The sequence below is a fragment of the Idiotropiscis lumnitzeri genome, chromosome 4 (assembly GCF_059441095.1).
Source record: "Idiotropiscis lumnitzeri isolate Australia: NSW breed Sydney's pygmy pipehorse chromosome 4, RoL_Ilum_1.0, whole genome shotgun sequence".
In the NCBI taxonomy this organism is placed as follows: domain Eukaryota; kingdom Metazoa; phylum Chordata; class Actinopteri; order Syngnathiformes; family Syngnathidae; genus Idiotropiscis; species Idiotropiscis lumnitzeri.
In genome coordinates, this window is record NC_142394.1 from 28,143,814 (window position 1) to 28,167,701 (window position 23,888).

The window sequence follows — 23,888 nt, forward strand, 5'->3', positions numbered from 1 at the left end:
TACTTTCCCGATTTCAAGCCGGAAAGATGCCGTGTTCTTCCGCTACCAGTGACGTCACGCCAAGCTAGCAATTCTCGCTAGCAACGTCGCGGCGAAGGACACGATCCTTCGCATTTACTTCTGTTAAAAAAAGGTAAACACGCACCCACAAACATTTTCCTTGACCACTACCAGAATTGTTTTTGTGTTGTGTTGTCTGGACAGTCATCCAGTTGTGTCGTCGGGAGCTTAAAGGCCTGCTGTTGTGTCAACAAGCGGGCATGGTGGCCGTTTCTTTTCTCCTTTTCCTCTAAAGCAAATTGACTGAAAGCACTGTAAAATTGTTTTCTGTCCTTTTTAACCAAATGGTAAAAGTTTGTGTCGTGTGTTTTGTTCGGATGCACTAATGCTATAAGCCCAAATCCATCGACTGGACTGGGCGTGTAGCACATGCGCGGCCTTTTAACGTCGCAATGCTTTACTACACGGACATAAACGCACTTTGATCTACTTCAAACACGACCGTTATTTTCGTGTAAAAACTGGACCATTTGGTATGATTTTTAAGATGTATGCCTGATATTACGGTAGGAATAACACAACAAAAAAGTGACTGGATTTATCCTGCAAGACATGTTGTCACATTGCGTGGTTATTGTTCGATATGCATTAAAGACTCAATAAATCTTGTTAGGATTTGCGTGTCATTGATGCTGGTGCGACCTTACCTGTGTGTAATTTTTTGCGAGTCACAAGCAGGAAGTGAGCACGACCACACGACTGTTATTCGAAAGGAAAAGCAGAGTGGACGAGCTGAGACGAGATGTTCCCCCACTTTCCAGAGGAAGCGTTCCTGTCCAGTGAGCGGCGGTCCACTTCCCTGCAATAACCTCATTTTGTTTTTGTAACCTTTTCCAGCTTTGAGTTGCCATCGAAGCATTGTACTGCTTCTCCTGCTCCAGCCCCCACCAAACGGTCCCCTGTTTGGCGGACTGGCCAGGAGCCCGTTCCTGATTGTTCCCCCACAGGCAGCCATGTCCCATCCTCTGTACAACCCTTATGCGCCCCAAAGAAGGCAGGCAGAGAGCAACCCTCATAGGGCGTCTTCTCTTGTCGGACTTGGACCAAGCCTCAGCTCTTCCACAGGTCGACCACAGACTTCTGACAGCCAGGCGATTCCTTCCATTATGCGCAATTTTCAGCCCAAGCAAGGAGCCAAGGCCAATGATGACATCCTGGGTTTGGATCAAGATGCTCGCAGGCAAGAGTTTCTGTCCCCGAGTACTGCTGCCAGCTCTTTCCAAAACATCAGCAGACAATTTGACGGTAGCAGCAGCTCTCTCAATCGCTTGTCAAATTATGGCAGATCTGCTGGTGACGCCTCCTCCTCCTCCTCCTCCGCTTATTATCAACCATCAACATCAGCGGGTCGTTCCTTGTTTACTGCCTCCGGTAAAGAGGATCGCGACCTCCGCTCCGTTCCGATTCGAGATTATGGCGAGCCCGATGTGGCCCAATCTTCTGATCCCGCTCAACCCAGATATACGTCGGAGACGGCCGCCAACATCCTCGTGCACTTTGGACTTGAAAAGGATGATTTGGAACATCTTATCGCTTACCCCGAAGACCAGATCACCCCTGCCAATTTGCCCTTCATCTTGCGCCAAATCCGCATTCAAAAGTCCAAGAAGGCCTCTGGTGCAGATCGTCCCGAGCCGTTTGCCGAACCACCTCGCGCTCGAGGCGGCCCTGCTAGTGGAGACAGTTGGAGAGGTCCTGGACTGGTGGGGATGGAACGAGAGGATGCGCCGTCTCCTCTTCTCCAGTCTAGTAAAGTCATTGACTATGGACATACAAGCAAATACGCTGGCAGGTTGGAGGAGGACGTTGAGAGAGGAGCTAAATTAGCTGAGGGTGACAATTTGCTGACAATGGACAATTTGGACAGAAGAAGTTACGGACAAGAGCTGGCGCAGCAGGCGGGAAGAAACGCTAGCCTGGCACCTTCTCCCCGGGATCAGAAGGAAAGTGTCAGCTCTCTCTTAAGTTCCATCCTAAAACCTACCCCTCCTAAAAGTCACAACCCGGTCAAACCAGCGCCGACTAGCGTACAGTCAACGTTTCCCCCTTTCACTTTGCCGGCGAAAGACACGGATGCTCGTATCATCAAATCTCAAGCGCCCAAACCTGCTCCTTTTGAAAAACTACAGGATGAGCCAAAACCCATTTTAAAACCACAACCATCACCTGCTTTGGTTCGTGCACATCCTAGCAGACCTGACCTCCTACTCCTTGGAGGAGGTGATGCCAGCAGTAGCAGTCGTGACCAGCATGAAAGTCGAGCTCCAGCCGTTGCGAGTCAATCCAAAAAAACAAACATGCCTGCGCAGCAGTCGACTGCCAAGAAAGAACAGCCACAAAAGCGGGTTTCCGCGCTCAAGTCGGTGGAAATCAAGAAGCAGCAGCCGGTGCCCGAGGTCCAGGCCAAGCCGCCGCAGCCAGCTAAAAAGAAGGCAACGCCGCCACAGCCCCCGTTGGCGCAGGCGACGTGGCAGCCGGATTTCACCGCGAGGCAGCAGGTCGAACCCGTCCACGCCTGTTGCCCCATCCCCAGCCTCTTGAGCAGGCTGCCAATTCCGACGTTCCGACCGGGTCCGGGCGCTGGCGCCGTATGTCTCCCGCAACAGCCGCCGCCGCAGGTGTCGGTCTCCACGGGTTTGCCGACGGCAGCCATGATGCTGGACTATGCGGCGACCACGCCCAGAGTCTTTCCACACAAGTGTTCTCTGTGTAACAAAGTGTGCGTCTTGATGAAGGTGAGTGCCCCTCCCTTCTCTTGTTCTGTCTCGCTCGCGATGCCCATTTCTCCCTTTCTGTCACACTTTGTACGTAACACTGCTATGCTGTTACACTTTGTCACATGTATTTTGTTTGATGGACCAGTTCATGTTTCATGTTGGCCAATCATCTGTCAGCGTTTGAACGTCAACAGAAGAAACCAGCAGCGATGATGAAGAAAGAAGCCTTTTACAAACCTTTTTTTTTTTTCCTACTTCTTCTCCCGGGCCATTTTTCCTGATTCCGGCGTGACCTGCAGGCGTAGCTGAACCAAGTCAACATGGACATTTATTTGTAAAAATCGCATCTTTGGGGCTACTTGGAGTGATTGGACTTTTTGTGCTTCGGCAAGGAAACACGTACTTCTAGTGTATCTGTTTTTCTGAATCCTGAGGAATATCCAAAGTCCTGCGGCTGCTGTGATTGTGGATCTTAGAACATTGGTTTTAATGACATTGTGCTGACTGCCCTTTCCATTAAGTGCTCTGTTTTGCCTGCCAGGACTGGATCCTTCACCAGAACTCCAACCTTCACCTTGAGAGCTGCAAAGTCCTTCGCAACAAGTTAGTGTTCTTTGTCCCCCCGCCCCCCCCCCCCAAAACTTGTCTACAACAAAAGACAATCATTTTCTTGTTGAGACGTGGTTGGCGTTGTTGTAGTCTCGTATACTGAATAGAGATATTTGATTGTACCACTTAGATATCCAAAATGGGATGGAGAAGTGGTGTATGTCCGTGAAGATGAAGAACAAAGGAAGCCAGCGTCCACCCCACAGTCTCAGACGAAGAAATCCCATGGCTCATCCTCCCACTCGAGCCCTCACCGTTCCCGCCGCAGCCCGGATGCTCAGAGAGAGAAGAGGACAAGGAAGAGGACTCGATCCCGCTCGCCTCACGGCTCCCGATACAAACGCAGGTGCTGTGGCCTTTTCAACCTACTTGCCCGACTGGATTTTATCAGGCTTGAAATTGTCACTGTAAATGTTCCAGGTCTCGTTCTTACTCCACAAGCTCGCCCGATTACCGCCGCTCGCGCTCGAGAAGCAAAGAAAGGCGAACTTCGCGTCGAAGCCAGGACTTGCCGTTGAGGAGTCACGAGAGGCGGAGGTCCACGTCGCGGAGGAGGTCCACGTCGCGCCGCCGGTCCACGTCGCGCCATCGGTCCACGTCGCGCCGCCGGTCCACGTCGCGCCGTCGGTCCACGTCGCGCCATCGGTCCACGTCGCGCCATCGGTCCACGTCGCGCCGCCGGTCCACGTCGCGCCGCCGGTCCACGTCGCGCCGCCGGTCCACGTCACGCCGCCGGTCCACGTCACAACGAAGCCAGCATAGGTACTCATCTCCGAAGAGAATCCATGAGAAACGGTTGCCCCCTAGAAGTAGCCGTGAAGCGAGCGGCAACACCCGGAAGAGCCATCAGGCAGAGAAACTTGCAAGGAAACTTCTGGAATCATCAGGTCTGAAATCCTCGACTGACACGCAATGCCGCAAAGCTCATGTGAATTAACCACTTTGTCATCTGTCCAGCTGTCCAATCTCTATCGAATCAGTCTGACGTTGAGACTATGGTCAAAACTCTGGCCCCTGCCTTGTTGGTGGAATTGGCCAAGATGAAATCGACTGCTTCAACCTCTTCCAAAGGTGCCGCCGCCGCGACATCCACAGCCTCCTCCTCTGCAGGCAGCAAAAAGCCAGTTGTAGCCAAAACCACCTCTGGTCAGCAGAAAACTTCCTCTGAAAAGGCCAAGGTTCGCCATTGAATGAAAGTCCGGTCTTGTTTCTGACTTGTTTCATAGTCACATTGTCCTCTTTGGCTTTGCCCAGTCTGTCAAAGCTTCCGTCCCAACCATTGTGACGCTGGCAATGATTCCCCATTCTCTCACCTACGACGACATTGTGGCTTCTGCCGAGCAGTATGGAAAAACCAAATCAGTCGTCGTGTTTCGCTCCAAAGGGCAGGTAGCGTACTTTGTTGTATTTCTGCCTTTGTTCAGTGCTGGCGTCCCAACTGTGTTCATTGCGTGCGTGTGTGTGTGCGCGCGTGTGTTTGCCCAGGCGATTGTGTGTTTTGAGAAAAAGGAAGACGCAGAGAAACTGAGGAACACAAGCAACCTCAAAATTAAAGGAAATCACGTTTCAATTATAGCAGACCAGGTAGGCGTGTTGATATTGTATTTGCAATGTACTCCTCTGTAGATAAATCTAAAGTGAGTTTGTGTTCGGCTGTAACAGAGTGTCCCCAAGGTGCAGAAGATCAATCCTCAGAAGTAAGAAGCATTGCTTTCTCTTTGTGTGATCGTGTCAAGTAAACTCATAACATCACAATCATATTTTCTTAGAAATCCACCTGGGTCATCCAAAGCCTCTAAGACGCAAACATCAAAAAGTACCTCCGCCACGCCTTGTGCTCAGGACCAAGTGAAGAACGTCCCCAGCAAGCAGATCACCAAGACGGCGAAGAAAGTTCCAGTGAAGGGCGAAAAGATAAAACACACCAACAAGGTCATCAGAAAAGAACAAAAAGCTCCAACAAGCAAAGTGAATCCAGCAAACGCTGCCGTTGTGAAGAAGAGCGACTCCACAAACAAGCAGCACAGTGTGGTAGCGAAGACAACAGAACCAGAAAAGATGTCCGAACCTGCGCAGCGAGCAGTGGCTGGAGACAAGCTGCCGACGGCATGCTTGAGCGAGACGATCGGGCCTCAAGTGGAATCCATCGCAGGTGCAGGGCCTGCTCCAAGCAACTCACCTGCCCAACAGCCACGGGACCCTGAAAGCAGAGCCGTCCTGCAACAAGGTTTGTTACTCCGTAATGTTGTTGTCCCATTTTTTTTCACACGGAGTAAGACCGCAAGATCTCGAGCGATATTTCAACAGCGTTTGACTTAATGCCTATAATCAGGTTGAGCTTTGTTTGGGTATATCAAAGGCACATTAAATGGTGGCACTGAACAGTTTAAATGTGATTGATTAATTAGATTGCACAGGTTTTAGTTCAAATCAGTTGTGGGAAATTAATCTTTGTCATTTTTATTTGGTTCCTGCGGATCCGTAAAAAAAACTTTAAAGGCATTGAATCGAGTTCAATGTCTTCAATCATTCAAGGTCTGAAAAAAATGTTAGCACAATGAATGGGTTTTTATGATTGTAAATAGTCTCACAGCGCAAAATGTAATAACATTCTTAAAAAAACTCATGTGGTAATGTCGTGCAATCACGATAGTGGAAAAAAGGCAACAGTTGCAACTCCTAAAAAGAGATGCACGTCATTTATGTACAGGTTGCAACTGTTATATTGTGAATTTGGGCTTACAAACTTGTGAATTGAATTTGCCTTAGCAGCCCTGTTTTACATCCCCAAAAAGATATTTGAGCAGGGCTGTGTAGACTTTCTTCATATCCACTATCTCTTTCCAAATGGAAGGAGTAAAAGTAGAAAGTAAGAAAAATAAATACTCAAAGCTCAGATATTTAAATATGCTACAATAACAAACTATTTGTACATTTGCACCAGAGCTGTTATCCTCTGAATTGTGTTTCCCTGGTGATGCCAGGTAAGACAATAGCCGATGCAGCTGCGGTGGAGGATTCCGTGCCCCACACCATCTCGGAAGCAGCACTGGTGGAGAAATCCGCGTCCCAACGTAGCTCTGAAGGATCATTGAAGGCAGATGCCGGTTCCTCACGCAATGCTGTGGCAGCTGTTAAGGAAGATGCCGCAACCCCACGCGGCTTCGACGCAGCAGTAACACACAACTCTGACCGAGCGGCGACGGAGGACGTGGCGCCCTCGTGCGCTTCCAACGAGCCAGTGAAGAAGGAACCGGAGACCTCATGTGAATCCGATGCATCGGTGAAGGACAAAGTGGCGCCCCCATGTGGTTCTGAAGCAACAGTAAAAAAGGATGTGATGCTCCAAGACGCCTCCAACACCTCAGCGAAGAAAGAACCTGAATCCGATTCATCGGTGAAGGACAAAGTGGCGCACCCATGTGGTTCCAACGGAACAGTCAGAAAGGAAGCGGTGCCCCAAGGCGCCTCCAACATCTCTGCAAAGAAAGATCCGGCAACCTCATGTGATTCTGATGGATTGGTGAAGGACAAAGTGGCGCCCCCATGTGGCTCTGTAAAAAAGGACACAACGCCCCAGGCCAGCTCCATCGCAGCAGTGACGAAAGATCCAGCGTCCTCGCTTGAAACCGATGCAGCAGCAAAGGATAATGCGGCATCCGCACAGAAGGCGGCGACGCCCCCGCTTGGCGCCGTCACAGCGGTGAAGGAGTTTACAGCGGCCTCGTGCGAATCCCACCCTGCAGGGAAGGAGCATGCGATGCATCGGCATGGCTGCAATGCACCAGCAAAGACGAATGCGACGCCCATGAGGCAATCCCGCAAAGCAGTGACAAAGGATGTGGTACCCTCATACGGCTCCCACGCAGATCAAACGTTGACCATTGGAGAGAGGATGAAAGACAATCTGCTTCCAGGCAGAATCCGTAAGCCCCAACATTTTGTCGTCAACTCACCCATGGGTGGTACTAACATGCCAATTTGTCTGTTGCAGGTTACATCAAAGCCAAAGCCTATTTCCTCAGAAGCGCAAGACAGCGGCAGAATTTGATGCAGCTGTATATCACCAACCTGCCCCCCATAGGGCGCGGATACACTGAGCAAGCTGTCCTTGATCTATTCAAGCCTTTTGGACTTGGGGATTTTGATGACAACATCTACGTTTTTCCTCAAATCAGATCAGTAGGCACCATTTTCCTCCACAGATCCAGGCTTGAAAGTTGTCTCTTGAGAAGTTAATAAGAAAACATCCTTGCCTTTCAGGCCTTTGTCCATTTGAAGGACTCTGAGTGTGCATACGCTGCCATGGAAGCCGCAAAAAGCCGAGCCTTCGTTCTCAAAGGCTATGGGGGGCAAATTAAAGTATTTGTCTTGTCGGCAAACATCCCCATGTGGCCGGTCGGTATAAAGCGAAAACAACAATGCACAATGTTGGTGACTTCACGAAATTTTAACCTGATGTGTTGTGTGTGTTCCAGGTTCACTTCTATGAGTCGCTGATGCAGATGATGAATTGTGTAAGTAAATCAATGATGGCTAAATGCGATGTGATACATTTGGTTTGTAAACACCTATTTTGCCCTAATCAATTTGTGCGCACAGCGGGTCCAAGACCACGCCCCGAGAACCATATTCATCAAATGCATTGGGGCAAAAGAGAGGACCAGCCTCCGGAAAGCTCTGAGAAAAATCGGCGGCGTCGCAAACTTCATGCCGCTTCTTAACAAGGTTAGTCGTGTCGGAACTCTGGCTTCGTGAGTCAACGGTCGATGTGAAAGTTGTTGGCATTTGACCTATTTGTTGCAGCTCTTTGTCGAATTCCAATCCAGTTATGATGCGGATCGCTTGGGCGTTTGGTACTCCCTTCACTTTCGGTGTCCTAGATATAATCTCTGCCGATTGGGCCAGCCTAATATTGATGAGCCGTCACCAAGTAAGCTTTTGAGGCCGCCGGCTGACATCAAAATATAAAACGAGAACCAAAAGATAGATTGTGTACGTTTCTCCACAGAACCAAGAGATCCTGAGAACGCCATGCCGGTTCCCAGTGTGGCGTTTCGTGGGGCTTCCGTGCAGACTGTTCAATACGGCATTCCGCAAGGCACTTATTCTCCATTTTTCATATGCTTGAGGAAAAAACCCTACCTGTTTTCAACCCTCTCCCCCTGGTTCATCATTCCAGGTAAGTGCGACGCTCCTTCTCTTCTGTTCCCGTGATGTTTTTGGCAGGCATTTTAGATTTTGTCTTTTGGACGAAAATGCTCATTAGGCTTTGTCACATTTAGTCATTCCTATTTGTGATAGTTTCAGTTTTATTCGACAAAAACTCAAAAAAGCTTTGGGCTAGTTTTAGTTGACGAAAACTCAAACGTTTTTGTCTAGTTTTGGTCAATTTAGTCGACGGAAACTCAAACAGGTTTTAGTTTAGTTTCGTTAAAAATAGGCATACAACGGTTTTAGCCAATAGCAAAGACATTCTGATCGACTAGTAAGGATAATGCATTACAAACAAAGTAGAAACAGTGGAATCAATGCTCATTGCTCCAAAATAAGCCGAGAACCAAAACATTTTATTCTGCATTATTTCACTCAAAGCAATATAAGTAAACAACATAAACTTGTAGTATGTCTTCTCTAATTGTAACAGCTTGCTGTAATCAGAACGGAGTAGCCTAGCGTCAAAGAAAAGCGTGTCATGGTGTGTGAAATAGGACTGCACGATATTGGAAAAAAATGACATTGCGATTGTTGGGGTGGCTGTGATGTACATTGCGATATTGAAACTAGAAAATAAATCCCCTGATGACTCAATTAGCTCTGTTTGGGAAGACTTTGCTTTGTTTATCAAACAGCCCTAGGATGGACACTTGATAGAAATACGTGCGCCACGGCATTTTACACCTTTTTGTCGAGCCTGCGGATAATTTTTTTTTAAAACCTCTTTCGTGACGGCATTGAGTTGCTTTCACTTTCGCTTTCGTCCCGTGAAAAGTTCTTGCATTCGTGATTTGTCGATGCTGTTTGGACTTGTTATCATAAGGCTTCTGTCATTGTTTTTTGAGCAGATGGTTTTAAAGATAAAGATGTCCTTTATTAGTCCCACAATGGGGAAATTTGAAGTGTTACAGCAGCAAAGATATAGATCACACAGACATTGGGTCCCACTAATGAGTCTGAACTGGTTATACGGGGGCTCGTAATAGCGATTCAAATGGTCGAACAGGTTTGTTGTATTACCTCGTATTGCAACAACAACGGCGAGGCACTGTCGGCAGAGGGTTTTTTTGTGTGTTATATATTCCTTTTTATGGTCGTAATAATTCCATATTTCGGATGTTGACTTTCTTTTGAGGACTAAATGCCACCGTCGTCTCTTCCATGTCGCCTGTTTGTGTTTTCTGAGCGCACTGAGTGGAGCGGGTGGGGGAGTGGCCAGTGACTGGCAGGAGGGAACGGGTGATCGAGACAGGCTTTGTAGAACATAAAGTAGCTTGCTGTTTCTATGAAGCTAATTTTGCGTGCTCTATGAAAAAAAAAAAAGACAAAAACATTGCACGTCCTGCGATGTGACAATCGCGCATGCGCACATCGCAATCGCGATGTTCAAACCGCACATCGTGCAGCCCTAATAGGGAGGGATGTCATCAATTTTGAACATCTGACGGACCACACGCTAAAAATGTCGTCCCGTCTCAAGAACGAAAATTCACATAAGTCACGTCAAGTTTTCATCATCAAAGGGCCACATTTAGCTTGTTATCGTCATGAAAAAAAGGGGGCGTTAACGAAATATTTTCGTCATTGTTGACGAAAACAGCACTGTTCTGTACCGTGTAACAACCGGACTCATCAGTCTGCTGTGCTTCTTGCAGAGTACGTGACCCTCCAAAAAGCATCCGACACTTACCAATTCAAGCCTAATGAGCCGAACAGGTTGCCGACGATCATGTTGACAGGCTTCCCTCAAGGATATTACACACAAGAAGATGTGGCGCGGTTCGTGTGGCCATATCTACTCCAGAACAACCTTAGGACACTGCACTACAATGTGATCGTTCTGCCGTTTCAAAGGAGGGTGAGGACACTGCAGCTTTGCGCCGCCGCCGCCGCTGCGCTCTTTACTTGGCATTTTGCTCATCACACCTTCTTTTCTCCCCGCTTGCAGGCCTTCGTGCATTTTGATAACTGGAACTTGTATTACCACTTCGCCCACAGTCACTTACAAAATCTGCTGTGGATGGGCGAATACCAGATATCGGTGCATTTTGTTCTTCAGCAAATGAGTGCCCAACGCAGTGAGGTACAATTATTAGCAAAGACAACTATTGCTGACATTAACTGACTGTGTTATTTGTGCTCTCTTGACAGGAGGACATGTACACATCGATGATGCGGCTGAGCAACTCGGTGAGTCGATATCGTGAAAGCCGTGGTAGCCCGCGTGCACGTTGGGCCTCAGGATCGTTTCTTTACTTGCTGTGTGTCTTTTTAGTTCGTCGGCGAGGTGGAGTCGCTGGCTGAGCGTCTACTTTGCGTGGCGATCTCGCAGATCCAAAAACAGACCATATACTTAGTTCTGGATTTGGTCTCATCCCACGCCAATATTGTCAACTTCCTACCTCTGGCCAACCGGGTACAAGAATGACAAAGTTTCTGATTGTAAATCCGTACTACTGATGATTGTCATTTCTCAATTGGAATGATTATTTCACCATTGCAGATATGCATCGAGATGGAAGACGCAGCAGGAGTTGCGCTCGTGTTGGAGAAATCCAAAGATTTTAAATCAAATGACGACGCATGGTATTTTACTCATTTAATTTTTTTTTTCATTTTAATGAAAGTGTTTGTTTATTCAACAGTCTTGTACGAATATTCCCAAACTCATCTTTACTTTTCTTGTCAGGCTTCCAGTCAAAGGTTTTTTCAGGTAAGGATTTCCAACAAGCGAGCAGATGATATTGTCAAGTCATAGCATAACAAGCAGCCTTTGTTTTAATTCCAGCGTCAAGAGCCTGAAAGAGCGTCTTCAGGATACAAGTGTGATTAGATTAAATCCTGATGAGTTCTGGATGGACAGCTTTTCTGAGGTCATCCCGCCGCCGGTATGGATAGCCTCCCCAGCTGCATGTGCGGCCACTGCGCCATCGACGTCTCCCGCCGCTCCATCAGCTCATCCTGGACAACCCACCGAGGTACCCGTGTCAGGGCAACAGGGGGAAAAGACGGCAGCTAACGATGACTCCGAGAAAGTGGAATGTTCGATTGCTGAGGAGACCGCAGCTGTTCCTGAGGTTCAGGACAAAGAGAGCATTTCGGCAAAGGCTGAGGATGCACCGCTGACAGCTTCGGCCTCTGGTGGCTGTGAGCTGCCAGCGGTTCCAGAGGTTAGCGAGAGCAATACAACAGCCGTACAAAAGGAAGACGAGGCTCTCCCTGTTAAAGAGGAAACCCTTTTGAAAATTGATGATAAATTGGTAAGTCTTTGCTTTAGATTGTACTTCCCCTTGCACGGTGATTTATTGACCATAAAAACAATTCTCTGAATTAGTGATAGACTTTTTTCAGGGCCGATACTGATACCGGTTTTTCGTAGTCATGGAGGTCGATAACTGATATTTGAATCTCTGAATAGTCTTATCTGGCTTCGTGACTTCTGTTGCTGATTGACAAACTATATTGTTGACTTCTGTCTTCACCATTCAGAGGCAGGAAGATTTTGAAAATGACTCTCATCCAAGTGCGATTCTTTTTGACAAGCAACCCTTCAACATGGATGAATTTGTCACAGTCGATGAAGTTGGCGACCTGGAGGACAGTGCCAGCCAGGCCCCCTCATCGTCCAAGAGATCTTCTTCCCAAGAACATCTACTGCCTGCTTCCAAACGGACCAAAGCGAGTGTCTCAAGAGAGTCAAAACGCTCCACCTCCTCCCTGTCAGCCTCCACCAGGACCACCAGAAGCTCATCAAGAATGAGCCTCTCTTCTGGCTCCACGCCTGCGGCCCCTACAAAGTCTGCCGTAAAAAAACAAGATCAACAATCAAAGGCTTCACCACAGGAGTGTCTAATAATGGTGTCTCCCACTGATTGCAAAGAAGAGAATTTGGCGACCATGGCCTGTGAGGAAAGTTACCAAGTGTTGGATAGTGTCGGTGATGACCAGAAACCTGGTCCATCGGGCAAAGACAGCCACGTGGAGCTTGATGTCTCTAAAGATGGCAGTACTGAGCTTCAAACGGCTCAGACGCAGGATAACATCAGTCAAGTTGAAAATGTTGAAGAAGATCAGACGCAACCACTTTGTACACCTCAAGTTGAGGAGCAGAAAAACGAAGGAGGAGAAAGTGAGGCGACGGATGTAAAGGAGAAAGACGTCGACAAAGAGCAGACGACGGAGTGCTGCCAAACCAACAAGGATGCTGTCGAGGAACCGCCCTCAGCTGACCCCGACAGAGAAGTTGTCGAGACCTCCGGTGGCCTGCTAGGCAAAGACGACACTTTGGCCTCACAACAGGAAGAAGGGGAGGAAGAAGCAGAAGCGTACCAGGTGATTGATTCTGTGGAAGAGCAGCCGTCTTCCACTGAGAATGAGCACAGTGTCCCAGAAGCATCGAAGAGTCGTGCTGGTTCCAGCAGAGCACCCAAGCGTAAAGCGTGTTTATCGCCCCCGAAGCAGGAGTCGTCCACTGCCACATCGCCTGAGCCGGAGAAATACCTCGTGGTCGATTCTTTACAAGTTGAACATTCCAGCGGCACGCCGACGACAGGTAGGAGGCGCAGCACCAGAGGAAAGACACAAGAGCAAAGCACCAAAGTGTCTGCGAAGGATGAGGAGGCCACGTTCCACGTTATAGACTCTGTGGGTGACGACGCGACCGTCGTCACCACGAGAGCCACCAGGGCCAAAAGAGGAAGGCCGCCAAAGAAAGACGCAGCTCGTGAGAACAGAGCTCAAGAAGAAAAGGCTGCCACGAGGAGGACCAATCCGCCGAGAACTTCACATGAAAGCTCCGAGGGAAAAATGGCAATTAAGAAGAGTGAGGCCATCGTTAAAAAAGAGCCCATCTGTCAACTCGTGGACGAGGTGAAGGTTCCTCCAGCTACAAGAGGTAAAGGAAGAAAAGGAAGACCTAAGAAAGAGGTCAAAAGGATAAAAATTGAAGAAAATGATGAGGTTGATGAAGAAGAAGCTGCAACATTCCAGGTCCTTGATTCGGTGGAGGACGAGACAGGCCAGGATCTGCCGTCTGATGAGAACACAAAGGAAGACGTGACGGACAGCCAGTCTCTGGTAAAGCTGGAGGATGAAGAGGAAGCAACGTATCATGTGGTGGATTCTTTGGAGGAAGAGCCGGCCGAAGAAGAGGCGAGTGCCACGGACGTTGGTGGTCCGGTGAAGACGGAAGAACAACAAAAGCAATCGGGAGATGATGCAGCGAAAAGTGAAAACAAACAAGCGACTGATGTGAATGAGGAAGATGAGCCTTCCCAAATGAAGACCAGGACACAACCACACGCGACTCAAACCCAACCGCATGCTAAGAACAACGACGACACGCCGCCTGCGACGAGCGCCTTCGACCTGGACCAAGTGAGCGACGACGAGCACTTCTCCGACGACTTGGCCAAAAAGCCAGCAGAACGGAAGGGGCGAGCCAGTGAGGAACGCAAGACGAGCCGGCGCCAGGAGAGGAGCGGGCCCAGCAGGCGGGGGGCCAGTAGATGGGAGGATAAGGAAGAGCTGGTCACACTGGACCAAGTGGTAACGAAGGAAGCTTGCAAGCTCCGAGCGGCAGACAGCGACGTCTCTGAGGGCGAGCTCGCTCTGGTTACTTTGGATGAGATTGTGCTGGAGCAAGAAGAGGCCAAAGGGCAACGCCCTGCCAGCGAGGGAGAACACTCCGAGGACTGTCTGATCCCCGAGGTGACTCAAGTGCTTATTAAGATCCGAGCGTTTGGTACAAAGCAGTGGTGGGAAAATGAAGCTTCAAGATGCTTTATGAGTGAATTGTTGTATTTTTTTTTTTTACTCCTGTAGATGGCACTCTCTATTCAACATAGGGCTGATAGCACACTTACTTGCCATTTCTTAAACACCTGTCTTTAAACCAACAATGCCATCTGGAGGAGTCAAATAATATGGCACCTGTTTCATGAAACATCTTGAAGCTTCATTTGCCCATCACGAGTACAAAGAACCTCTCAGAAATGCTAAATCGATATACCGTTGCGCACCAACACCGACACAACAGCAACCCAAAATCAAGTTTAATAGCAAAGGCAGGCGTGGGCAAACTATGGCCCAGGGGCCACATGTGGCCCGTTAAACATTTTAATCTGGCCTGCCAAATTTGGAAAAAAATTAAATGAATAAACCTGGTTAATGTTTTATTTTCTAAATACGGTGGTGTGTCAAATACATATATATCGTTGTAATGCTTTTGTTCACTTTCATTTAAAATTAAATGTAGTTTTTTTTCTCCGATGAGGTGAGGTTACCAAAACACTCCATCCATTTGCTCCTGCTGTTATTTTGTCCAATTTATAATATATATAGTGAGAGACAGCATCGGGCGTGGGTTCGATCCCGGCTCCGGCCATCCTGTGTGGAGTTTGCATGTTCTCCCCGTGCTTGCGTGGGTTTCCTCCGGGTACTCCGGTTTCCTCCCACATTCCAAAAACATGCATGGCAGGCCGATTGAACACTCGAAATTGCCCCTAGGTATGAGTGTGAGTGCGGATGGTTGTTCGTCTATGTGTGTGCCCTGCAATTGGCTGGCAACCAGTTCAGGGTGTCCCCCGCCTACTGCCCGAAGATAGCTGGGATAGGCTCCAGCACCCCCCGCGACCCTAGTGAGGAGAAGCGGTACAGATGATGGATGGATGGATATATTGAAAAAGCAAACTACTTGACAAAAGCAGGTAATAAGGCGACTTATCCACCCGATGTCCAAGGTCAGGTTTGTAAAAGCAGTTTTAGTCCAAATTGCCTTTTTGCCTTGCATAATTTGAGATCGCTAAATGTGACTCGTTGCATTTTGCAGACTCTCATGACTTTAGATGAGACTGGTGATGATGAAGACGACGACAAGAAAAGTGAAGTGGGCACTTCTCAGTCTACTAAACCTAAACGTAGCGATGACACAGGTAATGTAGTAGATTAAGGAGGATAAAAAAACAAAGAGTTGATGTGATGCATTTTGTTTTTCTTCCGTGTAGAAGAGGACACCGCGACTTTGGTGACACTGGACCAGGTGGGACACGTTGAAGACGACGTCTTGAGCAGCGAAATTGAGAAGCAACACCCATCGGCATCTGGTTAGCCTCATAAATTGATGGTTTGACAAAGTGATATGAATCGGAATGAAGGGCTCCACTGTGTTGCGCCCAAGTGAGAACATCGACCGGATTGAACCAGGACGAGACGGAAGCAGCGGCCTCCTGCGACGCTGCTCAGCCGCCGGGCCTCCACCTGCAGGAAGACGAGGGGGACAAGGTGGAGGAGAGGGAATTGGAGGAGCGAAATGAGGAGGAGGGGCAAAAGCAAATGGAGCAGGAAAACACTGAGGTGGAGAAAGCAAAGGAGGAGGAAGCTGCATCTGCTGGGCTGACTGTGCAAGGGTCAAAGCAAAAACTGGGTACAGTCAAATTATTTTACGCAATTAAACCACTATCAGCCAATAGAACAGAGAAATGTGTCCATTTTTTGTAAAGAGCGATCATTATGTCAAACTGGATGTGTAGAAACCATTTTTCTTTTAAAATAAGCATAGTCCTACCCTTGAATAAAATCTCAGGAACAATTTACCATTATTGAATTCATTGTTTTTAGGACAAAATACACCAAGTGATATAAGGCAAATCTGCCTGGTAGGGAGAAACAAAGATAAAGATGGCTTTTATTAGTCCCATAATGGGGAAATTTTTCTTGGTTTGATTATTATTATTATTATTTTTGTAGTGAAATAGTGCAAGTGGATGCTTGTTTTCAATGACCATGTGACCATTGTGTTCTCCTGCAGGCAAACGCACGGCGGAGATCATTTCAACCTCAGCAAAACGATCACGTTCAGAGTCACCGTGCGGCGTGCCGGCTTTTGTTCTGCCAGCGTTCAAACCCAACAACCCTCTCGGTACAAAATGCGCTTTTTTTGTTCATTAATTAATTTATTTATTTATTTCCCTTGTGTAAAAAAAAAATATATACTTTTTTTTCCCCTGACAATGTCCTGTTAATTGGTGTGCAGGTACGGAGTTCATCGTGACAAAATCTGGTTATTTCTGCGAACTCTGCTCTACTTTTTACTTGAACGAGAGCACGGCCAAAGAGACGCACTGCAGCAGTAAGAGGCACTACGAGAACGTAAAGGTGCGCTTCCTTTAAAGTCCCGTTCACACACGCCGCCTTTTAGCGAATGTCCCCTTTTCTAACTCACATGTTGTCTTCTCCGCAGAAATACTACCGCAAGTGTGAACGGAATTCAAGAGCAACCACTCAAGGCTCCATCTCCGATTGAGCCGCTTTCCACTGACTGTCAAATGTTGTTTGTTTTTTTCCTTCTTTCTAGCTTGTCTTTCCACCTTTAACCAAAGTTTCCATAGCACAATCTGATTCAAGAGCTCCATCATGTTCAAGTTTTTAGTCTTTTTAGTTTTCATGTTTGTTGAAGGCACTGCAAAGCCAGTGGTCTCTTCTCAATGTTTGTTTTTTTTTTTTTTTTGCGTACATTCAGATAGATGACATGTAAACTGTTTATTAAACATTCACAATTAACAGGTTGCCTGGTCTGGAAGTGTTTTTTTACGGCAGCATGTTGGATCTCTGGTTTGAATCAGGGCTCTTTGTGAAGCTTGCATGTTCTTTCCACGTTTGTGTGAGATTTCTTCTGGTACTTCAGCTTCTTCCCGCATTTCTAGAAAATGCTCGTTAGCGTTATATTGACTATTAGTCCAAGTGTGTGAAGAGTGCTGCCAGTGTTTGTGCACGGCAGTGGTCCCCAGCCAACAGTACCAGTCTGCCGGCCACTTTGGACCGGGCCTCATTGATGAAAGGAAAAAAAAACACGCAGTAATTTTGTTTTAGTTATTACTGGAGGCTGTAAATATTTTACTTTGAAAAGTGACCGGGTTCTCTCCTTTACATCGGAGTCTTCACGCATGTCAAGGATTTAATTAATTTAATTCACAAAACTTACTCATTGTGTGTTTGTTTTTATCTTCAAGGAGGAAAATGATAAAAATTTGTTCCAATAATTTCTTCAAGTTCCGGAAGTAGTACAAGTCAGATATTTTGGCTTCTTATCCTTGTGAGGACCCGCACGCAAGATGAATGCAACCAAGAAAAGTGCGCTTCTAAAATGTAGCCCTCATAATACACAGGGTCCCGGGCACTTACTGTGCACGGTACTTCTAGGGTCATTTGATACATGTTTAACACCTGCAGTAAATATGAACCTGCTAATGTTAATGATCAACAACCAGACACGTACATGCTTAGTATAATGACACTAATATAATAAAATCCTTCACTGACATTACTGTAATATTAAACCCATAAGTAAGCAAAAAGGGGCTGGCACTGATTTATAACCCATTATCTCATAAGTAGTGGGTCGGGGGTGGTCCCGCTCCCACGGGAGAAGGAGGTCCGCCCCAGCGCTGCTGTTTCCGCGCGACCAGTTTTTGTATTTCCCATTTGTTGATATTAAATCCTCAAGACAAGTTTAATGCATCAGAATTTCATTTTGACCCAATATCACCTGTAAACATGCATTACAAGAATCGGGGTGTAGGAATTCCAAATTCCTTACAACGGGATAGAATAAAAAATAAACATGTACAATGGATTCCGGTGGAAAGATCCGGACAAGCAGTGTCAATGACTCAGCAACTTGCAGTACAGCGTCCTTACCACAATACGTCACTATATGTTTATATATAAATTAAATATTTAATTTCTATATAAATTAAATATTTAATTTCTATATAAGCAGCATAACCAAAACAACTTGCACTAAAACCGCGCGGTTTTGTTTTCGTCAGGCATTAGTCATGGACACCTCATAATTGAGATCGGGCCCCGGAATGCACCAGAAATTCAGGAAATATTCAACATTTGGGCAAAATACTCTCCTACTGTGTCGGTATGATTATAAATTCGTATAAAATTGAACGAAACCATGTCTTACCTTTGGAATGTGTCGCAAAGAAAGCAAGAAGTCGAAATGTGAGTTTTTTTCCAATTCTGTCACTACACAACATGTCCGACTCAGCTAGCATCACAGCTATTAGCTAATCAGCACGACGCAAATATATTCTGTAAAATGTCAGATTGGGGTTTTTTTTTTTTAAATTCACGAACATTTTGTACAATGTCAACACTTTCAATTCATATATAGTTGTACAGTTTTTGTTGTGGGGAAATACATCGTCATATAACCAATGAATTACACAAACAGAATCACGATGTCGTCTCGTTTCTTTACTCTAGCACAATTTGATACAGGTCAATTTCTGCTTCTCTTACATCAATGGGGCTTTGTTTTCTTCTACATACTTCACCTTTAAAAGTTCAAAATAAACAAAATAAATAATAACATAATAATAATAATAATAATAGTAAATATATAAAATAAGAAATTAATTCAAGTATATATTTGAATCGTTTTAAAATAATATTAGTTAATTCCTGTGTGTCCTTTTCGTTTGGTGAAGTCTGACCTCAGTGAGCGTGTGTTTGGTATTTTGGTGCGTGCATGCACTTGTGGTCCGAAAATAAAATACTCTGTTATTGGTCAGAGGGGGGAATGCTGGGGGGGAATGAGACAGCTTAGAGCAGCAGCTGTAATTTAGCAGTCGGTCTCTTTCTCTCTCTCACAGTCACTTTCTAAGAAGAGTCACTCGCCTCTCTCAGGACAACAATTGGATATTCTGCTCTGATCGCGTGCGTGTGTGTGCGTGTTTGTGCTTGTCATGCTGCGCGTGTTCATTCTGTGTGCAGAACGTCTGCAAACTCCGGATGACGACATCAGCGACGCCTACTGCACAGTCATCCATGAAGGTAAGGGTGTGGCTGAGACAGCTGGGAAATGGGATGGAGATGTACAGAAAGAGAACCATTATAGTTATTCTTATTTACGTTATAATTGATCCAAGCACTGGTCCCTGTCTCCTGCCAAACAGCTGACAGGCTATAATTGGAAAGCTGGCTTCAGTGTCTCCTGGAGGGCGGGGCGCACGCTGCCGATTCATCCATGTTATTCCCAGTTTGTATTTATTTTCTTTTTACAATTAGAGAAACTTGTTGTATCAAAGAATGCACAACACAGATGGCACGGATAAAAATCAATAAATAAATCAATAAATAAACAGGGATGGCTGCACTGCAGTGAGCAGAAGACAGGCGAGATAGAGAGGACAGGAAATGTTGGGATTTCCTCTGGATGTGAGGTGTGTGTGTGTTCCGGACACGCTCAATTGTTACCAACTTTTCCTCTGAGTGTGATCCAGTCCTGCAGAGAAGCTGCCACTGTGAGGACTTGTTTTCTTTTTCTGGCTAGGCAAAGATAAAAAAAAAAATTTTTTTTGTATTTTATTTTTCAATGTGATCAACTACAGGATTTTTCTACAAAAGTTTGTTAGTTTGTTTTTCGTTCTTTAGTATTAGTCGTGATCGATCGCCGATCTTGGCTGGTGATGTAACGATCTCCAGCATCAACGTCGCCAACTCATTTGAGGTATTCGACCATGTTACGCTGTGTTGTTCAGCGGGCCAACAATCTGAGGCACTCGGACCCCCTGGCCGGCGTCACCTTTCGAGGTAAGAAGAGGATGGGTACCTGTGGCAAAGTGGCGCCTCATTTAAGTCATCACAATCTTTAAGGAACTCTGACGAAAGATGCTGAGTCATGTTTACCAGAGTTCCAAAGTTAAAAACTAGTGCGTTTGCTGTCATATTTCCACAAGGTAGTTTCCGATTCTTCATGAGGTGAGCGCTTCCATTAACTTCCTGCCTTTGTGTGAGCGCCATTTCCTGTTGTATGGCACACCAGAGAAGAGCGCCTTCATCGTTTAGCGTCATCCCCCAATGCTCTCAAAGTGCATCGAGTTGCGTCATGTGATTGAAACGTTTTCGCAGGAAAACGGAACAGAAAGGGTTCAACGGATCAGCTTCAAGGCGCCGCGCTCCGGTCACCGTCTATTCTCAGACCATGAACCTGTGCCAAGCAGAAACCGCCAGGAAGTTGACGCTGTGCCACTTCCCGTCCCAGAGACGTCAAGTCAGAATGTGCGTTCTCGAGAGATGGAGACATAGCGCACCCTCTTGACCCCTCTGAGGAAGGGCGGAGGTGTTTTGTTAAGATATCTGCCGAGAGCGGAGGTGCACTTACGTGGGTGTTTGTGTGCGTGTTCTCGCGAAAAACAGGAAAGCGAACAGGCGCGAGAAAATAATGAGTCTTTTCCGTGTACTAAGGTAAGATGGGTGATGTTCTCTCGTCACGTCCTCAGGGTCTAAAAAGAAGACCAAGGTCATCAAGAACAACCCCAATCCTGTTTGGAACGAGGTGGGCTCTCCAGAACTTGCCGAGTGTGAGACTTTCCGAGCCGTGATGTGAACTTTGACCTCCAGGGCTTTGAATGGGATCTGAAGGGTGTTCCTTTGGACCCCGGAGCTGAGCTTCACTGCGTCGTCAAGGACCATGAGAAGATGGGGAGGAACAGGTGACGACAGCTAATGCTAGCTTTGAAGAAGCCCAGATGTTTGCAGATGTTTCCACCGGTGGTTTGTGTGCAGGTTTCTGGGTGAAAGTCGGCTCGCCGTCAGAGACGTGCTCAGTTCTCCCAACTTTGCCGCCTCCTTCACTGTCTCTCTGCTGGACACCAAGAGGAACAACACGGGGGTGAGAGTTTGCTTCTGTTAGGATTCTTTTGGATTTGTAGTTTCTTTTGTGGAGAGTGCCTACTTGCTTGTCGGAGAAATTCTCACTTCATCACATAAATGCTGCTGGGTTGATGGAGCAGTTAGCGTTTTTGGTGCTTACTGACCCGAAACCGCCGGATGATGCTATGTTTAGTAAGGCTGAACGATTTATCGTTTTCGGACAGAAATTGTAATCTCAGACATCGCGATTTTGAGAAGATCGTCAAAGCTGCGGTTTGTGCCCCACGTTCACTAAGCAGGCCACACAAACTAACGCCGCACTGATTAAAATAAACAAAAAGTGTTGCGCTGTCGCCCTAAGTTATTTCGCCGCTACTTGAAAGGTACACACCAAGCTATCTTGCACCACAGCAGTATGGACTCTATTTGTGCTATATGCAAGTCTGTGCTTACATGTTTGTAAATGTCACTGTACATTGCGAAAAAAATCTCAAATTAAATTGAAATCGCAATATCCGTCAGAAAAGCCGCGATATAATTTTTTCCTAAAATCATTCAGCCCTAATATTTAGTCATAATTGAGTGAAACTCCAGGCAACTGAGGCAGCGATATCTAGTCTATCACAAGTCGTAGACGGCTGTTGTTCAATCAGGCTATCACACATTTTCACCTTTTGCCTGTGGCATTCATTAATGTTTCCTTTGCAATAACCAGATCAATATCTTCTTTTTTTTTTATTCTTGTTTCAGGCCACACTCACCCTGCAGGTTTCCTACATCCCTCCTCCCGGGTCAGCTCCCATGATCCCGTCGCTGCCTGAGTCCCTGCCTCACAGCAACCCTAATTTGGAGCTGGACACTGTCACAAGTAATGTCTCTCTCTACCACCCACAGTAGGCACCGGTTGCTCGCTGTCACAGTTTTTTGGTGTGACACGTTAATGTCTGTCCGTGCAGTGATCTCCCTGGACACGCTGGGCGAGGAGGACACGGAGAGCATGATCATGCTGGAGGTCCCGGAGGAGCAGGGTGCGGACGATGGGCGCTCCATGGTGGTGGTCGGCCCTCAGGGCCCTCAGGGCCAGGAGTCGCCCGCCGCCCAGACCCCCAAACGCTCGCCGCCGTCTTACAACACTCACGGAGGGTTAAAGAGGAGGCGTAGAGGTGCCAACAGTCAACCCAAACCGCTTGCCAACAAGCCTCAGGACATTCAGGTATCCCAAGAGGCCGTGAGTGTCCTCTGGTGGCTCATGATCAGATTGACGCCGCTTGTGTGCAGGTTCGCGTGCGGGTCATCCAGGCTCGACAGCTGCCTGGCGTCAACATCAACCCGGTCGTCAAGGTTACGGTGGCTGGGCAGAGCAGGAGGACGCGCATCTGCAAAGGCAACAACCCGACCTTTGACCAGGTAAAGTGCCACAAACTGGCTCAAGATCAGTTGGTCAAAGGGTAAATTCATTATATCTAAATGAATAATACAATATATTTTTTTCATTATGAGAAAACAATTTTGCTTGCATATCATTCCTCTGTGCAGACTTTCTTCTGGAACTTCTTCGAGACGCCGTCCGACTTGTTTGACGAAGCCATCTTCATCACGGTGAGTGGCCCTAGCCCTCTTTTTCACTGCCGCTCCCTGACTGACGGCCATGTCGCGTGGTCCGACAGGTTTGTGACTCGCGATCTCTCAGGACAGACGCCGTCATCGGTGAATTCAAGGTGAGCGTTTGGTGTGCGGTCAAAAGTGAGGCCTTTTCAAAGCTGATTTTTATGTGGCGGGCTTGCGTACTTGTGTCCACAGCTGGACATGGGCGCGATCTACAGCGAGCATCGTGAGTAGCGAGGAGCATGCCGGCGGCGCCGCCTCTCTCCGAGCTCGCCTCGTGTAATAAGCAGTCCATTTCTTTGGTAGGACACTGCTACTTGAGGAAGTGGCTGCTCCTTTGCGACCCCGACGACCTGTCTGCCGGGGTTCGAGGTTACCTCAAAGTCAGCCTGTGGGTGTTGGCCGCTGGAGACGAGCCGCCGGTGAGCAGCCAACGCATTGGCTCTTCTATGTCAACATGGTTTATACCCCGAGACTTATTTGGAACATATCATTTTAAATCAGTAGATTAGGGATGAACAATTTCAAGAAAAAATTGTATTGCGATTTTTCCGACAGATATTGCGATTTTGATTTAATTTGCAATTTTCTTCACAATCTACATTGGCATTTACAAACATGATTTTAAATTAAATTTTACCATGAAAGACAATTAAAGCCGGCACTTTGATGATTATTGCGTGAACTTTCAGGCGGACAAGCGCGAGTGTGTGGAGGACAAGGAAGACATCGAGGGGAACCTTCTGAGGCCCGCCGGTCTGTCCCTCAGAGGAGCAGCCTTCACTTTAAGGGTCTTCCGGGCCGAGGACCTTCCTCAGAGTGAGTCATGTGCACGATTGACCTGTGGTGGACGTTGTCAGCTGACATCCTCTTGTGTGCAGTGGACGATGCCTTCATGGATGGAATGAAACAGATTTTTGGATTCGACAGCAACAGGAAGAACTTGGTGGACCCTCTTGTGGAGATCCATTTTGCTGGCAAAACAGTATGTGCCCAACAAATATTTCCTCACCA

General features: G+C 47.1%; 2 protein-coding genes across 5 annotated transcripts in view; both read left to right on the forward strand.

Moving 5' to 3' along the window:
* The first annotated feature begins 18 nt into the window (after positions 1-18).
* Positions 19-17,167, forward strand: LOC148339001 (uncharacterized). 2 transcript variants are annotated; one of them, XM_088292908.1, is made up of 31 exons: positions 19-133; positions 898-2,795; positions 3,319-3,380; positions 3,517-3,732; positions 3,807-4,273; positions 4,344-4,564; positions 4,641-4,775; positions 4,872-4,970; positions 5,049-5,083; positions 5,156-5,613; positions 6,371-7,312; positions 7,381-7,568; positions 7,650-7,784; positions 7,865-7,903; positions 7,989-8,114; positions 8,193-8,319; positions 8,398-8,568; positions 10,259-10,461; positions 10,552-10,686; positions 10,755-10,793; positions 10,879-11,019; positions 11,107-11,189; positions 11,293-11,316; positions 11,392-11,863; positions 12,093-14,312; positions 15,433-15,535; positions 15,608-15,706; positions 15,781-16,026; positions 16,411-16,521; positions 16,636-16,757; positions 16,843-17,167. In XM_088292908.1, exons 2-31 carry the CDS (start codon positions 1,014-1,016, stop codon positions 16,903-16,905), a joined length of 9,264 nt encoding a protein of 3,087 aa, XP_088149034.1. In that variant the 5' UTR covers positions 19-133; positions 898-1,013; the 3' UTR covers positions 16,906-17,167. The 2 variants fall into 2 exon arrangements, with proteins under 2 accessions (XP_088149034.1, XP_088149033.1); XM_088292907.1 differs by having other exon boundaries at positions 34-2,795.
* Positions 17,168-19,266: 2,099 nt separating this feature from the next.
* dysf (dysferlin, limb girdle muscular dystrophy 2B (autosomal recessive)) overlaps positions 19,267-23,888 on the forward strand; it is a 29,175-nt gene continuing 24,553 nt past the window's right edge. For 2 of the 3 annotated variants that reach the window (XM_088293570.1, XM_088293571.1), the window contains exons 1-4: positions 23,074-23,100; positions 23,181-23,296; positions 23,567-23,693; positions 23,756-23,859. In XM_088293570.1, coding sequence (XP_088149696.1) covers positions 23,076-23,100; positions 23,181-23,296; positions 23,567-23,693; positions 23,756-23,859 — 372 coding nt within the window. In that variant the 5' untranslated portion in view covers positions 23,074-23,075. Of the gene's footprint in view, positions 19,449-20,896; positions 20,953-21,017; positions 21,110-21,182; positions 21,289-22,019; positions 22,138-22,225; positions 22,483-22,547; positions 22,677-22,805; positions 22,869-22,936; positions 22,988-23,069; positions 23,101-23,180; positions 23,297-23,566; positions 23,694-23,755; positions 23,860-23,888 lie in introns of those variants that run through there. The other variant, XM_088293572.1, reaches the window with a different exon arrangement.